Source organism: Cryptomeria japonica, chromosome 4, assembly GCF_030272615.1.
Source record: "Cryptomeria japonica chromosome 4, Sugi_1.0, whole genome shotgun sequence".
NCBI lineage: Eukaryota > Viridiplantae > Streptophyta > Pinopsida > Cupressales > Cupressaceae > Cryptomeria > Cryptomeria japonica.
The window spans coordinates 480,854,474-480,877,437 of NC_081408.1; the positions used below are offsets into that span (position 1 = coordinate 480,854,474).

At 37.7% G+C, this 22,964-nt stretch overlaps 1 protein-coding gene across 14 annotated transcripts in view; it reads right to left on the minus strand.

Annotated features, from left to right (window-relative positions):
• The window catches only part of LOC131079503 (lysine-specific demethylase JMJ30), a 153,752-nt gene that overhangs the window by 35,846 nt on the left and 94,942 nt on the right, over positions 1 to 22,964 (minus strand). For 9 of the 14 annotated variants that reach the window (XM_058017464.2, XM_058017463.2, XM_059219895.1 and 6 more), the window contains 2 exons: positions 16,362 to 16,496; positions 16,064 to 16,207 (listed from right to left, as the gene is read on the minus strand). In XM_058017464.2, the coding sequence (XP_057873447.2) occupies positions 16,064 to 16,207; positions 16,362 to 16,496 (279 nt within the window). The other 5 variants (XR_009113987.2, XM_058017469.2, XM_058017470.2 and 2 more) reach the window with 5 other exon arrangements.

Sequence of the window (22,964 nt, forward strand, 5' to 3'; positions counted from 1 at the left end):
CTATGCAGAATAACAATATGTTGCGGGCACACAATAGTGAAGTTAGATCGCCAAGAGTAAATGTTCACCGAGAAACCCAAAGGCCAATTACAGGTTCTACTTTGAGGCCTTTTCAACCTAATTTCATTTGCAGGGAAGACGTAGTTGTTGAACTGGAAATCCAAACTTCCATTGCTGATGACATGGTGAAAAACAAGGGTGGACCACTTGAGATTAAGGAGGCCATGACACTCACAAATAATATGAGCTTGAAGAAAAATAAGGGTGGACAAAGAGCAACGGCAAGGCAATAGTCAAACCCATGAGATCTCAAATAGGCATTGGGAAAGTTGACCCTTCCACATTTGATGGATCAAACAAGTGTACCACACACTCTTGGATTCAAAAATTTGACCCATTTTTAACATTGAAATTAATGACGGAGGACGAGGCCATCAAATTCACCACTCTTCATCTCAAGGGTGTAGCTTAGGACTGGTGGTACTACAAGCTAATCACTTTAGGCCACTGTCACATTCACTCATGTAGGAGATGCAGACTCCACAATCACTTGCAAAAACAAATGATGCATTCAACAAGAGAGTATGTAAGATAATGAGCTTGCTCGAATATTGAGATATGAGATATGGGATATAAGATGTTACAAATGTCCAAGAGCCTTGCTTATAAAGGCAAGGTGAGATGTAGTATGATAAACTACCTTGATACAAACATTAAATGCATGATGAAAATATTGAATACCTAGGTATCTAAAAATAAATGAGGTAAATATGGCTCCATTATAACTAACTTCTAGAAATGACTCCTAGGACCTAACTTAACTTAACATGTGAATGTCCCCTCACTAGGTAATTACAAGGTACAAGACATTATAACACCCCCCCACTCCTTAAGTTCAACTTAGGGAGAGGGAATTATTATGCAAGATAATGCAAGGATGATAATGGTCTCAGCTACTAGGCCAAGTTAGGTACCCATGTACAAATGATCTCTAACAAATGGAAAAAGGGAGAAAAATCACTTGGGAAAAAACCCCTCCCCAAAAGAGAGAATACAAAAGATCATATAAAAGTGATAGAGTGAGTGATGTATGGAGGTCTTATCAATAACCCCCAAGAACTACATTCATAACGAATATACAATTGATATCCCACCCTCCAAAAGAAGGAAAGAGAGAGACTATGTATCCACCCTATAATGAATAATCTATAGTAAAAATGGTAAGTGTCTAAAGACAAAACACAATACAATTCTTACAAATTTGTCTCCTCTTAGAAAGAAACAAAACCAAGTACAAATGCAGGAATGCTTCCCATTTAGGTTGGGAATTGAAAGATGGAAGCATGAAGAAGAATAATGATGTTGTCTCTAAAAACTGCTCATGTGTCTCCTTGTCCAAGAAAGATGATAATGCCACAATCCAATCAGGTACATGCAAACTAAAATATTAATGTATTACAAAAACAACTTGTAACATTGTTAAAACAAAAATTCTTTGAAAAACAAATTGATCAAAACTTAACTTGATGATCTCAACGACGATTTTGAGAAATTATCATCAAAAATGGTCTTCATGAGCCTCTCTACTTTAGCCTTCTTTTAATAAGGACTCTCCAACCACTTTCACTTACAAGCATGCACTCACAATTGGACAATGTAGTTGCTATACTCCACAAGGTAAGTAAATCAAAGGCAAAGCGTGTGAATCTTGAACACACAAGCTCCTTGGCATTAATGTGCTCTCTCATGAGATTCAGGACCCATATTTGATTGTGGATGTATAAGGTAACATTTCTTGCATCTTCCACTATGTTGTTCACCTAGATCAATTCCCCTATGTCCTCAAGGAGAAAGTCAAAGCAATGGACCTTACAAGGGCTCCAAAACAATATAGGGTGCCTCACCACTAATAGTTTACCAGCTGCTACATATGCAGATTCATTGTCCATAACTATCTGGTTAATATTATCCACTACTACCTTCATCACCACCTAACCCACCCAACAAGCTACACAAGGTCTCAGCATTTTTTAATTTACTGAAGGCATCATCTAACTTTTAAAAAGACCAATTTTCCTCTTGAAGCCACTAAAAAATTAATGTGTTATATTCCTAACATCTATCCAGCCATCAAATAAAAATGCAACAACCATTGCTTTTTCAAATCCATTTTTGTTCCTTTGCTAGCTTGTAGTATCCCACCCTTATTCTTCCCTGTTTTTTCTGATTGCTGGTCTAAATCTTCTAAGTTTGTTTTTGAGTGCTTTGTTTTGGTTTTTATGAGTTTTCATTGCATAAATGTTTTTGCCATGATATGAAGCAATTATAGAAACATTTAACATAAGAAATAACAACAAATATATGGACTGGAATTAAAATGAGATGTTTGATATAGTTCTAAACAGCAAGGTTTTCCTATTGAATTCAATGAGTTTCAATACAATGACATACCCGATTGTTGCCTTCAATGTTATGATGCATAAAAAGCCAATCAGCAAGGTGTTTACTTCTGAATGGAATAGTTCTACTTACGGAAAATAAATAGAACACAGCAACATAACAGAATAACAAAGTAGTATGTATTTATGAGCAGCGTATTTGCCATCTACAAAAGGTATGGATGCTGATTACAAATTTGAATATAAATCTGATTTTTATGGCAGACCTGAAACAAGGATGAGGCTGTCCCAAATGTCTGAAATAGCTCCTTAAATCACCTCCAAAGGTTAGCACTAGGTCTCCAAGGTAAGCGCGCAAACCCTTTGTACAACTTAGCAATGAAATTCTGTCAAGCCCTTGCTCAAACAAATCCAAACCCTTCTGAACTAAAGTCTGATATAAATTTTGCCAGGTCTAAAACATAATTCTGATGATAACAGATGCCAAAAATCACATAAAACCCTTCTAAAACATGGTGTTCACCTCCAAACCCTAGCTGTCCAAAGTTCAAACTATTATGAAAATATGGCAAATAAGCTTCCAAATTTGAAGCTATGTCTTCCACCTGCAAATAGACTTCATCCAAAAAAATTAGAAAACCAAACTAAAATTGACTTGGCACTGTAGCACATCAAATCTTCAAAAACTTAACAAATTTCAAAAGAATTTGCTTTTCAAACACTCTAGAGAGATTTCTAGTTGAAACCTCCAACAATCTGATGATGAAGCGCAATGGTGAATTCTAGATGAATCCATACCAAAGATGGATTTGGGTTTCTGTCCAAACCACCCTCAAAGGGTTTTCGTCCTTGGATTTCCTATAAATGAGAGCCAAAGCTCTCAAGCTTCTAAGACAGAAATAACATAAGCCAAGTATATGCAAATGATCCCTTTTATAATTGTAATTAATGTCCCCTCTTTCCTAGTTGATCACTTAGATACAAAGATTCACCTGTTATCCATCTCCGTAGGTGAATTCAGTGAATAGGAGATGACAGTGCTAGCATGTGGGGTCCTATACTTGACACTTGGGCACTAGGAAGTGTTATTGTTTGAGAATATAATGTTATTTTATTATAAAGTCACTTTTTCTAAAAATAGAAAAAAGTTAATTGAAGTGACTTTATGGGGTCAAATTATAAAGTAATAATAAAACATAAAACACCCCCATGGCACGCCCCCCTAGGCATAAATTGTTTTTAAAAAGTGGCCAACCTCAATGACAAATTAGACCCTCAAGTTGGGTGAACTTGCTAGGGGAATAATTATTAAATAAATTTCATTTTTAATAAGGCATGAGAACCCTAAAGGGTACGTTTAGGGTTAAGAGGCTATAAAGAAACAAGAAGAGCATTCATTTTGGCATCTATGAATTCATTTTTACAACACAGGTTGAGAATTGAGCTCTGGAGAAGGTTTTCAGCAGCAATTGAGTCGTTTGGGAACAAAAACTCCTTGAAAGCAAGTGTATTGGACGAAACACCAATCTAGAGGAGAGAGGAAGTCACTCAAAATTCCTATTGGAGAGAACACTCAATTCAGCGAATTGCAGATTTGGAAGGGTTTATGATCTTCACAAGGCAGCCATTGCACCTCCTAAGCCAGCCATACAACTCTTAGAGGCAGCCGTACCATTTGCAGACCCTCAGAATGCCAAACTTGTTCGATCCAGCCAATTGAGGGCTTAAATCTCATGCCAGTCTTATTAGTGGCACTTCACAACAATATATTGATATTTTCAGCAGGCTACAAGAATAAAATTCTCAGTCATTGTTATTTTTCCAATAAATTGAATAATCTAGCCTGGGAGCCAGGCGTGGGAGTTAGTAGTTTTCCTATATTTGTTTTTGGTAATTGTTGCAGTAGTGAATAAAACCATTTGGAGCTATCTTTGCTAGTTGGGAGTCCATAGTTCGTGTTATACTGATATTATTCAATAAAACACCCTTCCTGGCTAGGCGTTGGACTCCTGGTATGCTAATTGTTGTTTTTGGTGTAATAAATTTCTTGACTCTGAAAATTATTCTACTATTTACCTAAATAAGAATTCTGAGTTAATTATCAGTCACTTTATTTCTGCATTTTGAGTTCCAAAATTGTGATTCATTGGTTCTATTTATGATGAAACTCAATGCAACACATTGGCGTCAAAACCCCAAGCACAAAACTCTGAAAACAACATTAAAACCTTCAGTCCAACAACATACAAATCAGAAAGATTGCATTACACATTGGCGGGGGATCTTTCAGTGGTATCAGAGCTTGGATCTTGCCAGCCTATTAGGTGAATTCAAAGTTGTGTGTACTTCCGTTTGGTTTAGTTTTTAGTGGGGCAGCGTGACGAGTCATCATGGAAAAGTTGCTTAAGGATACACAGGTGTGGAAAGAGTTAGAACAGTCACAACATAAGATCAACTGTCAATTGCAGTGATTGAATGATACAATTTCAAAGAAATTTGGGCATTCTAGTGGATCATCTCGATCTATTAGAACAACTAAGGGTCCTCATGTTTCACCAACAAATAAAGCAATTATGGCCAGCTATGACAAGTATGGCTCTCTTCCTCAAAAGATACAAGAGATGCTTACCTTCGCACAATTTATGGGTATACCAAATGAGATGATAATGATTTGGTATCTACAAGTTTTTATCAGCAACCAAGAAAGAAAGTAAAATCAAAAGATAGCAAAGAAGGCATTGGGAGAGAAAGAGATATGAAGGCTACAAGTGAGGTTTGCAAAAATCTATATGAAGAATTTGATAGATAGGCAAATTTGGTTCATCAAGACAAAACGATAGCATTGGAGAGTGACTCACATGAGGCTTCCTCATTTTTACAATAAGTCTCACAAGTGGATTGTAGGCTAGCCACTTTGTTGGTTTTAGTGTGACTGTGGCAAATGGTTTTGCTATGAGGTGCACCAAGAGGGTGCCATAGCTTCGTATACAAATGGGAGACTACACTTTGACCGATGACTTCTATGTTGTAGGTCTGGGTGAGATTGATGCAATGCTTGGCATCCAGTGGCTACAGTCACTTGGTAGATATGTACAGGACTTCAAGGGGATGGAGTTGGAATTTATGGCAGATGCCAAGAAGGTGATTTTGAAGGCTCTTTCTAATGGTGGACCTATGGTTGTTTCAGCACACTGGATGGAGTCTCTTTTCAGACATGGTGATGTTTCTTGGGCGGCGCAATGTTACATTTCATCCAAGACACCTTCTCCTGATGAGCAGCCATTTCATATTGATGTCCAAACTATTTTGGACAAGCATGGAGCTATTTTCGGTGATATTCCTCCTAGAAGAGCTCCAGACCGTGGCTTTGAGCATGTGATAGAGCTAGAGGAGGGCGCTAAGCCCGTCATCACTGTTCCCTATCGCTATCCTAAGGCATTTAAGGATGAGATAGAGAAGACCATCCGAGAGCTATTGGACATGGGATTCATCAGGCCCGGTTCTAGCCCCTTTGCTTCTATTGTGGTGCTGGTGAAGAAGGATGGCACTATGCGCATGTGCATTGACTACCATGCACTGAATAGGAAAGCAATCAAGAACAGGTCTCTGATTTCGTGCATAGATGAGCTACTAGATGAGCTTTGTGGTGCAATGTATTTTTCGAAGATTGATCTTCGATTAGGATACCATTAGATTCATGTTCGTGAGGACATACATAAGACAGCATTCTGATGTCACTACGAGCACTATGAGTTTCTGGTGATGTCGTTTGGTCTTACTAACACACCTGCTACATTCCAGCCATGTATGAATCATATATTTAATAAGTAGTAGCGTAAGTATGTGTTGGTGTTCTTCGATGACATTTTGATATACGATAGGACTTGGGAGGAGCAAGGAGCACCTAAGGCGTTTGGATGAGGTTCTTGGTATTATGGAGGCTCAATCTCTGTTTGCCAAGATGTCCAATGTGAGTTTGGACTTACAACGATATTATACTTGGGGCCTATGATTTGTGCTAATGGAGTGAAATTCCACCTGGAGAAGATATAAACAATACTTGATTGGCCACCACCTAGAAATGTTTCAAAGTTGCGAGGTTTCCTAGGCTTATGTGCATATTACAAGAGGTTTGTGAAGGGTTATTCACAGCTTGCAACTACATTAACGGATCTCACACGAAAGGGTGCTTTTAGATGAACAGATGAAGCGCAGGTTGTATTTGATAGGCTCAAGCAGATGAGCACATGTCTAGTTTTAACTCTTCCAGATTTCTCTCAACTCTGTGTTTTGGAGTGTGATGCATCATAAGAGGGCATAGGAGAGGTCCTTATGCAGAACTGCCATCCCATTGCCTATGAGAGCAGGAAATTGAGGGATAATGAGATACTGTACTCCACCTATGATAAGGAGATGCTTGCCATTATGCATGCTTTGGCGAAGTTCAAACAGTATATAGTAGGTGGGAAGTTTGTGATGAGGACCGACCATAATAGTCTGAAATACTTCTTGGAGCAGAAAGAGCTTAGTGAGCGCCAACAAAAATGGGTCAACAAAATACAGGCATATGATTTGACATTGAGTATGTCAAAGGGAAGAAGAACGTTGTTGTTGATGCACTTTCCAGGAGACCTTCAGTTGCTGCCCTATGCTCCTTGAGTGAGATTTCAGCTGATTGGAAGTCTAAATTTTTGCTTGAGTATTCTGATAATCAGTTTGCATGCAAAATTATGGATGAACAGATTCAGGATGACAGGTATACTATGATTGATGATGTGATATATTATAAAAACAGAATTTATTTAGTTCCTGGATCGAAATTGAAGGAAAAGATTCTACGTGCCATCCATGACACACCACTAGTAGGACATCCTGGGTACTTCAAGACATACAGGAAGGTACGAGAGAGATTCTCATGGAAGGGTCTCAAGGATGATGCCTTGCGCTATGTTCATGAGAGTGTGACTTGTCAGCAAAACAAGTCAGAGCATACTTTCCCAACATGTCTTTTGTAGCCATTGCCTATTCCAAAGCAGAAGTGGGAGGGTATTTCAATGGACTTTATTATTGGTCTTCTGAGAGTCTAGGGGAAGGATTGCATCTACGTGGTTGGGGATAGACTGACAAAATTTGCACACTTTTTTTCATATTGCAGCTAACCACACAGTTTCACAGGTAGCAGAGTTATTCTTCCGTGAAGTAATACGACTCCATGGACTTCCCAGGACTATTGTTAGTGACACGGATAGCAGATTCATGAGTATATTTTGGCAGGAGCTATTCCAACTTGCAGGTACAGAGTTGACCCCTAGCACCAATTACCACACTCATATGGATGGTCAGACAGACATAGTCAACAAGTGGGTAGAGGGATACTTGCGTAACTATGTTTTGGGTCAACAGAGAGCATGGGTGTGTTGGTTGTATCTAGGCGAGTATTGCTATAATACTATGCACCGCATGTCTATTGGTATGACTCCCTTCTGAGCCTTGTATGGTTATGATGCCTTATCATTTGTTGATTTGGCGCTAGGTGATAGCAAAGCGCCTAGAGCTTGGGATTGGAATCTGGACAGACAGGATATCCTCAAGGCACTTAAGGATAACATACACCATGCACAAAACCAACAGAAGGTGTATGCGAATCGGCACCGTATTGAGAGGACTTTTGAGGTCAGTGATATGGTATTCTTGCATCTACAGCCCTATAGGCAGAGTACAATCAAGAGGAGTGGGCAGAGAAATTCAAGCCTCGATTTTATGGCCCATTCAGAGTTCTGAGGAGGATTGGAGAGGTAGCATACGAGCTTGAGTTACCTTCAAAGAGTAAGATACATAATGTTTTTCACGTCTTGCTTGAAGAAGACTTTGGGACAGGATGTGATTCCATCACCTGATTTGCCTTCATTGGATGAGGAGGGCCAATTGATTTTGAAGCCGGCTGAGATTCTTGATATGAGGGAGAGGAGGTTGAGGAGCAAAGTGATCAAGGAATATTTGGTGCATTGGAACGACTTGCCTATAGAGGATGCCACGTGGGAAGGAGAGATGATACTTTAGCATCCAGCTTTGCAGTTGCTTGAGGGCAAGCAATCCTGAGAAGGGAGGACTGTAATGTCTCCTCTTTCCTAGTTGGAGCACTCAAATACAAAGATTCGCCTACTATCCATCTCCGCAGGAAAAATTCAATGAATAGGAGATGACAATGCTGGCATGTGGGGTCCTATACTCGACACTTTGGCGCTAGGAAGTGTTATTGTTTGAGAATATAATGTTATTTTATTATAAAGTCACTTTTTCTAAAAATAAAAAAAGTTAATTAAAGTGACTTTATGGGGTCAAGTTATAAAGTAATAATAAAACATAAAACACCCACATGGCATGCCCCCCTAGGCATAAATTGTTTTTAAAAAGTGGCCAACCTCAATGACAAATTAGACCCTCAAGTTGGGCGAACTTGCTTGGGGAATAATTATTAAATAAATTTCATTTTTAATAAGATATGAGAACCCTAAAGGGTACATTTAGAGTTAAGAGGCTATAAAGCAACAAGAGGAGCATTCATTTTGGCATCTATGAATTCATTTGTACATCACAGGTTGAGAATTGAGCTTTGGAGAAGGTTTTCAGCAACAATTGAGTCTTCTGGGAACAAAAACTCCTTTAAGGCAAGTGTATTGGATGAAATCCCAATCCACAAGAGAGAGGAATTCACTCAGAATTCCTTTTGGAGCTTCAAAGAACACTTAATTCAGCAAATTGCAGATTTGGAAGGGTTTATGATCTTCACAAGGCAGCCATTGCACCTCGTAAACCAGTTGTACAACTCTCAGAGGTAGTTGTACCATTTGCAGACCCTCAGAATGCCAAACTTGTTCTATCCAGCCAATTGAGGGCTTAAATCTCATGCCAATCTTATTAGTAGCACTTCACAGCAGTTTATTGATATTTTCAGCAGGCTACAAGAATAAACTTCTCAGTCAAATTGTTTATTTTCCAATAAATTGAATAATCTAGCCTGAGAGCCAGGCATGGGAGTCAGTAGTTTTCCTATATTTGTTTTTGGTAATTGTTGCAGTAGTGAATAAAACCATTTGGAGCTACCATTGCCAGTTGGGAGTCCATAGTTCATGTTATACTGATATTCTTCAATAAAACACCCTTCCTCGCTAGGTGTTGGACTCCTAGTATGCTAATTGTTGTTTTTGGTGTAAAAAAATTCTTGACTCTGAAAATTATTCTACTGCTGTTCCTAAATCAGAATTCTGAGATTAATTATCAGTCACTTTATTTCTGCATTTTGACTTCCAAAATTGTGATTCATAGGTTCTATTTATGATTAAACTCAATACAACACATTGGCATCAAAACCCCAAGCACAAAACTCTGAAAACAACATTAAAACCTTCAGTTCAGCAACATACAAATCAGAAAAATTGCATTCCACATTGGCTGGGGATCTTTCAATAATTCTCCAAGGAAGCTTCCAAATGACCCATTTAATTTTCCCTCTTTTAATTTTCATATTTACTTGCAATTGGGAATAATAATAATAAAGTGACCCCTTATATAATTTTTAATTAGCATAAAGTCACTTTAAGAATTAATTTTTATATTCACCTTATATCTCCCTATATTGGCACCCCCATTATGGATTTTAATTAATCACTTTATGAGATTACTATATTTTACTCTTTTAACCCCTTTTAACTCCTCATAAAGTCATTTAATATAATTAGTAATATTAAAGTCAATGCTTGATAAGATTTTAATAAATTAAATTAAATCATTATCTCTAATAAATACCGATAGTAATTCATAAGACTAATCTTGACAACTTTCCAAACATAGCCATGATGCCCACAGATCATCTTGTGACTTACTATAAAAAGTAAGTACGATCCAAACGTTGAAGTGACTTACTAAAATTAGTAAGTGTGTATCAAAGAGCCCTAAATGATCTCAAGAAGGCATACCACAAATAAACTAGGACATTAAGGTAAGCACCAAAAGGTCAGTTGAAGAGTCATAGAACACCCTCAGAAGAGCCCCCTAATCACCATGTTAGCCTACAAGGACCAAAGTCATAGGCTAACTTGTAGAAATAGTTGATGCTTAAAAAGGGGGATTACATAGCTTATATGTTTTTTTGACCTCATCCTCCAATAATGGGCCACTTAGTTCATAAATGCTTGGAGCTTTGGACCCCTTACCACAGTAAATGTGGTAACTAGCTCCTTCTAATAAACACTTAAGCAACATTAAAGGGAATACGATTGTAGTACCAAAATTTGATACATGCCAACTTCATTTCATGGTGCGATTCCCTGTTTCATGCACTACCTTCCAATGAAGGTTGCAAATCAAGAGTGTTATGAGAAACAAAGAAATTGGAAGTGTGGTTACCCATACAGCCTACTCCTCGTGTTTGCAGCCCAATGGAATAAGAGCCCTCCCATATCTACCCCAGCATTTGACCTTATAGAATTATGATATGTGGGTGAGGCTACCATTGTGTTTTTTTGTCCTTGTGTTTCCTTTTTTCTTCCACTCAAAAGCTAAAAGGGGAGCTCTCACCTCATTCTAAACCTCTTGAGTTGCATTAGTACATAGCATAATATCTCAACAAGAGAACTGTACAAGGTGATATTTCAAACAATTTATATCTTGTCTCATATCTTTGAACAATGATTGCAAATATTCAGTCCCTTTATTGGACCTTCTATCCCATGTTTCCAGCCAGGGTCCTTACATTTGCCACCTTTCTTAATTATAGTCGTGGATGCCATATTCTTTTCCAGAAATGGAAATCAAGCCTAGCAAAAGGGAAGTAACAGAAAACAAGAATTAACATTGTAGGCACAGCTCAAAATAAAATAATAATTGACAAACAGTATTCAGCATACAGGGAATGCCCAAGGCATTGGCAGCAAATTTGAGGCCAGACACTGCCAAAATTACTGCATAAGATCTGCTAATCAGTGCCTTAGTCTCTTTGCGGTGAGTATTTCTCCAATGCCTTCAGCTCTACCTTGAAGGCTGATAAGTATTGTCACGGAAAATCAAGACATTTGTTTTATTTTGTAAGGAATAATTTGAGATAATTATTTTTTCGGCCTTGCATGTAAAAGACCAAGAGGGAGACATAATTTTGGAGTATGGTGTTTTCAATCTGTTTTGCATTTATAGCAGCCAACAAGTCTTGCAAAGAATCATTTATATAGGCCAGGGCAATATTAACAGCGAATTCTTTACACAGTTCATTTAATTTACTAATATATTTTTTAGATTGCTAGCAGCAGTTCTCATACCGAAGGCTTAACAACAAGGCATTAAACATTTCTCCGCAAACAGCAGCCCAATCTCAATTCCACCCACAAACCAGGAAAAAAGGAAAAGAACATACTAATTGGTGGTTGCACTTCCATCAGCAGGTTGGTTTTTATTCTATGAAGGCCCTTTGATGAGAACCATGGCACCAAGAAGTTTTACACTAGATAAAGAAAAAGTAGATTTAAAAAACAATTGAGATTATATTCTAATTTAAATATTTAGTATGGAACTTGAAGTCTGTGGTGAGTAGTCAACAATATAAACGAGATTGTGGAAGGCCATTTTCAAAACAAATTGCAAAAGAACAAATTTAAAACTTCATTTCTCCTTACAAATATTGTTATTTATAGTTTCTGAACAAACAGTAACAAATAATAATAGGAATTGGATGAAACCAATTTAGGAAGCACAAGATAAAAATTTCAACTTGGAATGGATTTTGGTGCTTCTCATACACTCCACACAACTACAATATAAGATAAGGAAAACCTATGTGTTACAAACTAATACAAAAAGAAATAAGAACGGCATCCTTATCATTAGATTCAAGATACATGTAAAATATTGCAGCTTGCAACAAAGTTGCAGACAACTATTATCAAAGATTCAAAAACCTATAGGAAGCCAAAGTATTTGTGGACAAGGAGATGCTAGACCCATGGCAGAATTGAAGTCTCAAAAATGTGAACTAAAACCCTTGCAGCATCTTAAAAACATGCTTTAAAGATCCAAAGGAAATCATCTCTAAATTTTATCACTCTTAGTTGGCCAAGTCCAACCGTAAGTCACAAGTTGGGTAAATTTTTTCCACTATAATCGAAACAATTTGTGGTGGGTAATCACAACCAAGTACTATTGCAAGGTACTCAGCAAGATTTTTGCCTCACGTAGAGTTTTAAAATTATTGTTTAGATTAGATTTTTTTTGTGATAGGGAGCTTCTCCTTCTAATTTCAAGAGCAATTCTACAAGAAATGTTCCATTTTTGTATCACATTGAAAGCTGCAAATTAAAATGCTAACAATATGTAAACAATTCCCATAATTAACCCTATAAGAGGAGTCAAAAGCTATCCAATCTACCAATCTTCAGCAATATTGAAAATTAACAACAAAAAATAAATAGCAAGAATGAAACACCACAATGAAGCACACACGAGTATGAGACACCATTATACAGTCCTAAGAAAACCTATTTTGAGAAAATTCAACCTCTAATGCTCCAACTAATATGTTATTCAGCAAACAAAATAATTACAATAAACTTTCAAGCTTCAAACTCTTCCAAGAGATCCAACACTCACACTCAAGGAGGAATCAAACACATGATGATATGAATAACCTCATATCCAAGCCCTCTACTTAGAGGCAAGAAAGAAATAATTGAAGATAGCTTAGTAGAAGCTTCCTAACCATTTTGCCACCAATATTTAATGCCTCAAGCAAAAATATTCAATGTATCATGTGAGCCAAAGCCTTTAGTGCTTTTACAAAATTAAATGCATCCTACAATACCAAAAAATATATTAAAAAGAAATCATCCAGTGATCCCAATTGACCATCTGCTCACTAAATTATGACCCCCCAATGTGCCACCCACATTAAATACTTTTGCAATTGCATTTACAAACCCCCCTATGAAAACATTACCCAATTATAAAATATTTATGTATGGTGTACAACACCTCAACAAATGTAAGTATACTAAAAATAGACAAAATAATCTGCAAAAATATTTTGCGCATTTCAACATCTATATACATAATTTCTCTACTGTACAGTTCATGTATCAGTGTGTAACTATGCACCACTACAGATTTTACAAAATTTTAGGACAGATAAGGTGTCTGCAAAACTACTCTAGGCTTGTCACTCTGCCATTTTAACATCAATATGCAGCAACTCTCTATCAAGGATTCATGTATCAGTATTTTGATATGCATCAATGCAATCAATGCAGATGATACAAAATTTTAGGTTAGATTTTACAAATGCATTAACTCACCCATAGATGAACTACTCACCACTCGGCAAAACTCCCCAAGGCCTGAAAAAAAAAACTCGGGAAAAACTCGGAAAAACTCAACACAAACTTGGTGAAAAACTCAGCAACTTAAAAACACGCTTAAATTTAATTAAAAATGCATTTTTTTTGCAAAATTTAATGAGAAGATGCATCCAATGCGTCAATAAATGAGAACACAAAATAAACAAGCTGATTCTAGATATATTTAAATGCAAAGTGTCTACAAAATCGCATCCTCATGAGGAATGTTGATGGCTGGAAGCCTGGAAGCAAAATTTAATGAGAAGATGCATCCAATGAGTCAATAAATGAGAACACAAAAGAAACAAGCTGATTCTAGATATATTTAAATGCAAAGTGTCTACAAAATCGCATCCTCATGAGGAATGTTGATGGCTGGAAGCCTAGAAGCAAAATAGTAAATAGGTTTTGTAAAACCAAAAGTAAATACATCATTACAATTACAACTTCCTCTTTCCAGCTCTAGCAAAAACTGTGGGAGAGGTAGAACTAGAGGGTTTAGTCCTAGAAGTCTGTAGTGGGCGTGACTATGCCACCTCACTCGGTATGGCTGGCTCGTCCTCCATCCTGGATGAAGTTATGTCTCCACCTGCTTCTGGCACTGGCAATGACTCCTCATCCTCATCCTCTTCCTCCTCAATGTCATCCAACGTGAAACCAAATCCACCCCCCTCCTCCTCCATAGCCTGCCTCTCCAAATCAGTGATTTCATCCTTGGAAAACAGTGGAGGCTGCTCCTGTGATGTCCAATCACTGTAAGGATCTATATCATCCAAGTCAATTGGACCACCTTCTACTTCCTCTACCTTCCTTACGCGCAATCGAAGATTATATTGCACGAAGACAAGGTCATTGAGGCGTTTCTGTGCTGACTTGCTCCTCTTCTTTGTGTGAATTGCTTCGAACAAGCTCAAATTACGCTCACAATTGGATGAACTACAAGGCTGACATAATATTTTGAGGGCAATTTTTTTGGGATGTGGGGTATTTCCACCCCAACTTTGCACCAAGCATCTGCAAATTAAAATTAGGTTGAGAGTAGCACCCCTCGCCGAGGTTTGAGGGTGAGAAAGAGAGGGGTAGAGAGATAGGTCTAGATCTTGGGGGAGAGAGGAGAGAGTGAGATGGAGTGTGGTAGAGAGGGGGATAGAGGAAGAGTGATAGGGAGATAGATAGGTCTAAAATTCAAGGCAGATAAAGTGAATGAGAGAGAGAGAGAGAGAGAGAGAGAGAGAGAGAGAGGATGTTGATAGGAGCATACTGATTACTGGAATTTGACTAAGTCCGAAAAACTAAAAGGTCTTCTAAAACCTAGAATTTGCATTAGAACTCCTAGAGATCTGAAACCACTCTCAAACATCCTGCCAATATATACATGAAATATAACTTAAAGTATAAGAAAGAAGAAATGTTATATTTCATGTATATATATTATATTCTGATGAAGAGAATGAAACTGACTTGAAAAAAAAAAAAATAGATAATTTTTTGATGTGTTTAGGCCTCTTTTTTTAGTGTACGTGATTTTTTTATAGAAACTCGCCGAGTTTTTCCAAAAGATTCTGCAAGTTTTTCAGCGAGTAAAAGTCAGAAAAACTCGTAGAGCAAAAAAACTTGGCGAGTACTCTGCAAGTTTGCCAACTATGAACTCACCTGTTTTAAGATCGTTTGAAGCATAACCATAAGAAAATATTGAAAATGTGCTTTAATTTTACCTACTTTCAAAATAACAACACTGTTCTTTTCTCTGACAAGACACCATTTTGAACAGAGTCTCAGATTATAACCATAATGACAAGAACTGATTGAAAATTCAAAACTGCCTCCCTAGATTATAACCATAACGATGAGACGAACATTTGAACGGAATCAGATTCAGCAAAAGAATTCAACAATATTTTTTAAATATATTATATATGGAATTGCCTTTTTAAATTGATTCTAATTTTTTGGGCAGTTTCTGAGTCTGCCTGTCAGGACAGATTCATGAATCTCAGCAGCCAGAACCCTAGAGTCTTTGAAATGGTTCAGTTGGGCTCACAAGTCAGAAAGTGTTTGCCAAGTCGCCAGGCCTCATATCTATGAAGAGAACTACACATCAGGAGTTATGATATTAAATAAATGTGTGAAACACAAATGTAGTAACTGCCTACAGAGAATCAGCAATGAATGCCACACAACAATACTTTTCTCCGTTGATAATATCAATGTTTCAAAACCATGCAAAAAGATATAATTTCAGCTTTTAATGGCCTAAAACTTTAAAAGAGTTTTTTCAACACTTACTTGTGCTAGAAAATTATGATGTGGGTCATGGTGCAAAGGTGTTACTGTTCCAGCTGGACCAAACCATGCATTAACTGAATGCAATTCACCATTGCTTGCACTGCAGTAGTCAGGCACACAAATATCCTTGCCCAGTTGTGATATCTGTCAGCATAGAAATGGCATTTCAACCTATGCAGCATTCAAAAGTATATCTTTAAACCAAATCTGAAATAGAAATTTCAACAAGAAATATTTGATTCAACTCTCTGAGACAATACCAGGAAAAAGTTCTAGTGACCAAACGAATGAATAGAACCTGCTCAAATAAAGGATGTTGTGCCAGATATGTAGGTCCCATAGATGAATGCTCACTAGATTGAATCCTTTCAAGAAGTTGAGAAATGGTTATCAGTTCTTGCTTCCACCCAGGAGCCAGGTAATTACGTCCAACCTGCATGTTTTTAAATTGGAATTGTGACAGATAATGTTATGTAATCGAGAACACATCTTTGCATGGAAGCAGAAATACAACAAAATACAATCTAGCTGATGCAGGTTAACAGGTTTCCTCTTACTCTTAGCAAACACAAAATGAAGACTCTATAAACAAAGTAATAAAGTGTGTTTTTCAAAGGATTGGATAGAACAAGTTAAATGATGCACAATTAGTTACTAAATGGCAATGACTTGATTACATGTTTCTAGAACATCAACTTAATGACAAAATTTGAAGCATATAGAAATCTGAGAAATGGAAGTATCAAGCAGGATGCTGCTTTGCTTGACTGCCATTAATCAGTTTCCCTGTAATGCACCACTTGGCATCAATATCAAAATATTATGTAACTGTGTAAGTATATCTATGAATAGAATGGCTTCTAAAACCTACAGCACTCAGAAAAACAGTAAAAGAAAAGAGGAAAGAGAGTTCTAGTGTGGAAGATGAATATCCATCCTCCATTGATCTCCTTGCTTTTTATTCAGATTCATTCTACTTGTGTTTTCTTGGTCTCCTTTGTGTTTATCGTCTTGGTTTTTTGCTAATTTAGGTGATTTAACTTGTAGTTTTGGCATCCTTTTTGTTGTATTTATTATACTTCTTATATTGGATTGTTATTTTCCCACATATTTGTTCAAAGGTTCTGGGTTTGGGGTGCGATAAGGTATACTTCCCAATGTCTACACTCCCACAAGTGGTTAAATCTTGCAGTTTTTGGAGAAGGTTGTACACAAAGGCCCTTGGCTTGATGGAGGCAATTAGTGGTGGGCCAAAGGTTGGTATTGGAGATAGTAACCTATCTTTCAAAGAGGTTCTAGTTTTAGGAAAAAAAAACTGTCATGGGGAAAGTAGCAGAGTTTTTCATTCAAGCTAATGGAGGAGTTTCACAAACACAAGAGCAAGCAGATGGTGTGCAAGTGAGCAACCCTCTATTTCAGCCTTGATACCTAACAATGAAATGCTCAGAATTCTTAATAAAGAGGAATCAAGACTAAAATCTACAGAAATTTTGTATAGTTTGTCTAAAACCTGAGGCTCTGCCTGTAAGAAAATTTATTGATGATTGGTTGATGTCTATATGTTACATTTAGTTGTATGATTCAAAAAGGGATTTTCTTTGTTTTCCTTAAGAGTAACAGCATACGAAAGAGAATTACATCTAAAAGCTTCTAGAATTGTGGAAGGACTCTATTTAGGGTTTTTCCTTCGGATCTGATTACTAATCCTGAGGATGTTGTTCTAAAATCCTCTCCTAGTGGATTGAAATTTGTGATGTACCTCCAAGTTCATGGTTCTTGATTCCTCAAGTTCTTAAGCCTTTAGGTGATGTTATTAAGATGGAAGATACAAGATCTTTTCTTCAACAAGAATGCAAGGTTATATCAGTCTCCCTGACTATAGATCTATTCCTTTAAATGGCTTTGTTTATAATTGCAAAATATAATGGATAGGAAGAGCTAAATGTTTGCTTCTTTTGTAAGAAAGATAGTCTTTTGAAAATGGGCTGCCCACTCTTAAATAAGAAATATTGAAAGATCCCCAACCAAATCTGATCTAATTTTTCTGATTTTTCTGAGTATGTTTAATTTGCTGACTGAGTTTGTTTGGGTTTGTTTGCAAGGTTTGCGTTGGGTTTTTAAAGCCAATTGATGGTGGAAGGTTTTAACATGAAATGAATGCCAATAAACAATGCTTTGAACTCATAAACAAGAAGTGTAGATGACTGTTATGAACTTCTGAGTTCTGATTTACTAAAACAGCAACATACAAATTCAGATTAACAATTAGAAAACACCAAATTGCAAGATGTAATCATACCCGGAATCCACGCTAGTTCTTTGGTGGAGTTTAATTGATGGAACCACAAAGAATTACAAGAAAAGCAGTGCCAAACTGATTCAGAATGGCTGAATCTGATAGTTGTGCCCAAATCACTTATTGGAAAGCCAAACCCAAACTCCTAGTGGTGCAACTGCTGCTCCAACTATGGCCTTTTATTTGGAAATTGCTGATCTACTAGTAATGACTGGTTATGGTCTGATTTTTATGTTCTGGTCTGCTCTGAGTACCTAACGTCTGTTGACGTGTCTGAAATCGCATTGCTGCAAACTCCATACGGCCAACGCAGAATAGAATAACCAGCTGAGTATCCTATCCTCTCTTGAGATAAGGAAGTCCCTAATGCTGTTTTTGGTTTGATCAAAGGGGACAACCTCAAGGTTTTGATTGCCAGGTCTTGACTACGGGACTACTCAATGGTTTGATGTGTTTTTGCTGGAAACACAAGGGGACTTACGATTTGCAACAAACTGGTCTGCTGTGATTCTCGAATTACGCAATAAAGAGCAAAAGGAAAGGGTTAGGAGATCTAAAACTAACAACACGGGTATGCGGGTAGACGGATTCAACATAACCAATTCCTACTTGGCCAGAATAGCTCACAACCTTGCAGGAACGGAGCAATCTTCAAAGGGACTTGGAAGATTTTCAGACTGGAGACGCATGGCTAACCACCCAATTCTGGTGCCACTCAGACGGACACCTGCAATTGAACTAAGCACAATCGAAGGCTCAGGTTAACCACACAAAAGGATACACAATCAGTATATCCTCAGTGGTATGAGCCTGAATCTATCAAATACCTGCACACCCAAAATAGAAAGATCTATCTAAAATGCTGAGAGAAACCATGCAAACAGGATGAAAACAAGACAATAAACACCAATTCAATGTCTATATATTGATTTCAGCTGCCTATTACAACAATTTCTGCAACATCTCTATGCTACTGCTAAGATCTAACCTATTCTAACTCTTAAATCTAACTATCTAACAATCTCTAACTACCTAACCATCTAACTCTTTACAAAAGAAAGGCCTCTGCCTTTTATAGATATTACAATTTTGAATCGAAGGCTAGGATGGACTGCATCCAAGGGTCCTGATTTGCCTTCCAGAAGCTGGCAGCTTTAACCCATGCCAAATTAATTCTCAGTTATCCAACCAGCAACTATCTCACCTACCTGCCACTATTTGGCTTAAGATCTAACCTATTCTAACTCTTAAATCTAACTATCTAACAATCTCTAACTACCTAACCATCTAACCCTTTACAAAAGAAAGGCCTTTGCCTTTTATAGATATTACAATTTTGAATCGAAGGCTAGGATGGACTGCATCCAAGGGTCCTGATCTGCCTTCCAGAAGCTGGCAGGTTTAACCCATGCCGAATTAATTCTCTGTTATCCAACCAGCGACTATCTCACCTACCTGCCACTATTTGGCTTTAATTCAGGTCTATCCAATCTTCTTGGTGGTTGGGAATAGTTATACAAAAAAATATCTTGCGCGGGACCCATAGGCAGTTTACAATAAAGCAGTTTTAGTTTTAAAACTGAATTTCTGGACTTAAATCCAGCTGTGTGCTTTTTCTCGAGAAGGCATAAACTTTGCAGCATTCAGAGTGTTCTTTGGTCTTTGGTCCCGGTGGTGGACTTCATCTTTGTTCAGTGGCACAGTTCCCAATGTTTGTTTGCTCTTGCGCTCCTGCAGCATGTTCCCACATCTTTTTCCTTTTCAGTCTTCAGCGCCTGGCCTTGATTGCGATCCTTCTTCGATTTGCGTTTCAGGTCTTTCTCCTGGTTCTCTAATGACATCCTGCGACCTGCGAACGATCAATTTCACTTCATTAAATTAATTTGAAATTAATTAATTAATTTAATGAATATTAAATTTAATTACGACGTCTGGCTTGAGAAGCTCTTTGTGAGATGTATCTTGAAAATGCTTCTCCTTTCTCTTCGAATGTGAAATCTGATCCTTGGTCTTGATGGTGTTTGGGCGTTACTTCTGCGTGATTTTACCTTTGGAGTCTTGGGCGTTTTGAATGGGTTTATGGCGTTTTGAAAACTTCTTATAGCACGATTCTGGAGGTTTGAAGAGCTCCTGCAAATTTTAAAATCCTAACACTCATGCCCTTTCTGGATTTCGGAGCTATGGCGCTGTTTTGCAAACTTTAAACTGTGTTTTCTAATCCTAAGGGCGAACTTCGGATGCCTTGGCATATTTTTGCAATTTTGAAAGAACTTCGGAGCATTCACGCCCTTTTGCAAAATCAAAGAAAATCGGACCATTTGGGGTCTTTTGCAACTTTAAGGTAAATTTTAGACCATTTAGCATATTTTGCAAATTTCGGAGTTTTAAGCGTTTTAGTGAACTGGAGGCATTTCGAACCCTAGCGTATGTTTCGCAACTCAAGAAAACTTCGGACCTTAAGGCACTTTCTACAATTTCTACGAATTTCGGACTTTAAACATGCTTTGCAAATTCTTTTAAAAACTTCGGACCTTAACCACCTTTTCGAAAACTCAAGGTAAATTTCGGACCTTTAGCCCCTTTTCGCAAATTTCAGAGTGTTTAGATTTTTTGCAATTTTATCATTTTTCGAATTTCAGCTCCAGGGTCCGAAATTGGGGGACTTAAGTGAAATTCGGACCTCTGGGGGCTTTTTGCAACTTTCCAAGCATTTTCGGACCTAAAGCACCTTTTGGGAAATTTTGAATTTGGCCCCAAGGTCCGAAATTGGAGGACTTAAAGTGAAATTCGGACCTCTGGGGGCTTTTTGCAACTTTCCAAGCATTTTCGGACCTAAAGCACCTTTTGGGAAATTTTGAATTTGGCCCCAGGGTCCGAAATTGGAGGACTTAAGTGAAATTCAGACCTCTGGGGGCTTTTGGCAACTTTTGAACCTTTTCACATTTTAGCCCCAGGGTCCGAAATTGGAGGACTTAAGTGAAATTCGGACCTCTGGGGGCTTTTTGCAACATTTCAATATTTTCCAGTTTTTGCCCCAGGGTCTGAAATTGGCGATTTTAAACCTTTTCCTCAAGAAGTGCGAGCTTGGTCACTTGGGCGAGTTTGTCAAGATCTCGCCGAAGGATCATTTTATGGAATATAACATTTAAGTATAAGAATATAACTTATACTTAAAGTTATATTCCATATATACTTTCAAGATGTTTGAGAGTGGTTTCGGACCTCCAGGAGTTATATTGCAAATTCTAGTTTTTGGAGGATTCCTCAGTTTTCCAAACTTAGTCAAATTTCGGGATCAGGACATTCCAGACAGCCAAATTTCAAGATCAGGACATTCCAGACTTAGCCAAATTTCAGGGCGCTTGGAGATCAAGATGACATTCCAGACTCCATCACTCACCAACTTGACCCTTCATATCCCCTTCCTCTTCCACAAAGACAGAAAGGCACAAACCGGGGGGTCCCTATCCAAGACGGGGATGGGTGTGCGATTCGCACAACAACGTCCAGCTAGGGTTTGATGGCAATAACACAAAGAAGGTGATGGCTAGCTGAAGTTGATGATAAATATTGATAATTGGTGTGCAAGCAGCCCAGATCTGCAATCTGAACCTTCAAATCTGCTGCTCAATATGTCTGATTCACTATTTGCTGCTCAATGATTTATTCTGAAATGAATTCAACCTCCAAGAAATGTTGGGTTTTTGTCCAACCTTCCAATCTCCTGAGAGTTTTTGTTCCCAGAAGCCTGATCTGCTGCTCAAACTCTTTCTCAGAGCTCAAACCCCATCTGCTGCTGTAAAAAAATGAATGATTGAAAGTTGCTTTATTGACTTCCAACCCTAATCGAACCTTTTAGGGTTTTCTCTTAATTTTAATAAAGTTTATTTTATAACTTATTTCTCTTCATCAAGTTCAAACCCCTTATAACTCTCTTATTAATAATAATAAGTTGTTTTTTAAGAAATATTCTCTCTTAAGTGGATCGACCTCCCCCAAGGGTCTAATTCATCATTAACAAATGACCACCTTTTAAAAACAACTTTAAGTTGATGCCTCCTAGGGAAAAAGTGCCATGGGGATCACTTTATAAAGTATTATTATATGAGCATCACTTTATTTTATTTAAATAAAATATTAAAGTAATAACTTTAATATTTCATTTTTATTCCTGAAATCATCACCTAGACTCCAGAATGAAAACTGGGTGTTGCTGCCAGTCCAAGGGTAATGTCTAAATATAGCAGGGCCACTACCAATCAACCCCTACAAAATAGGGATTCCACTTAAAATTAGGAGATCATCCTTGATCGCCCAAAATGACTCATGAAGTCTTCTACCACAAATCTGGAGGTTGACCAAGACACAGTAGGGGACCCTAAGAATAAATCTGGAGGTTTTGGTTGCAGTTCCTATTTTTTAGGGGAGATCCCTATTTTTAGGGAGGCATTGGTAGTCAGCCTATTGACCTTTCTAGAGCCAATGGATTGTGGCACTGGGGTCCCCTATGTAGCTCCACAAGCCTCGAAATGGGTCCCCTTTCCACTCCACTAGCCTATGAGAACCCGATGATAGGCCAGTCCCTGTACCTAGGGAGGGGACATT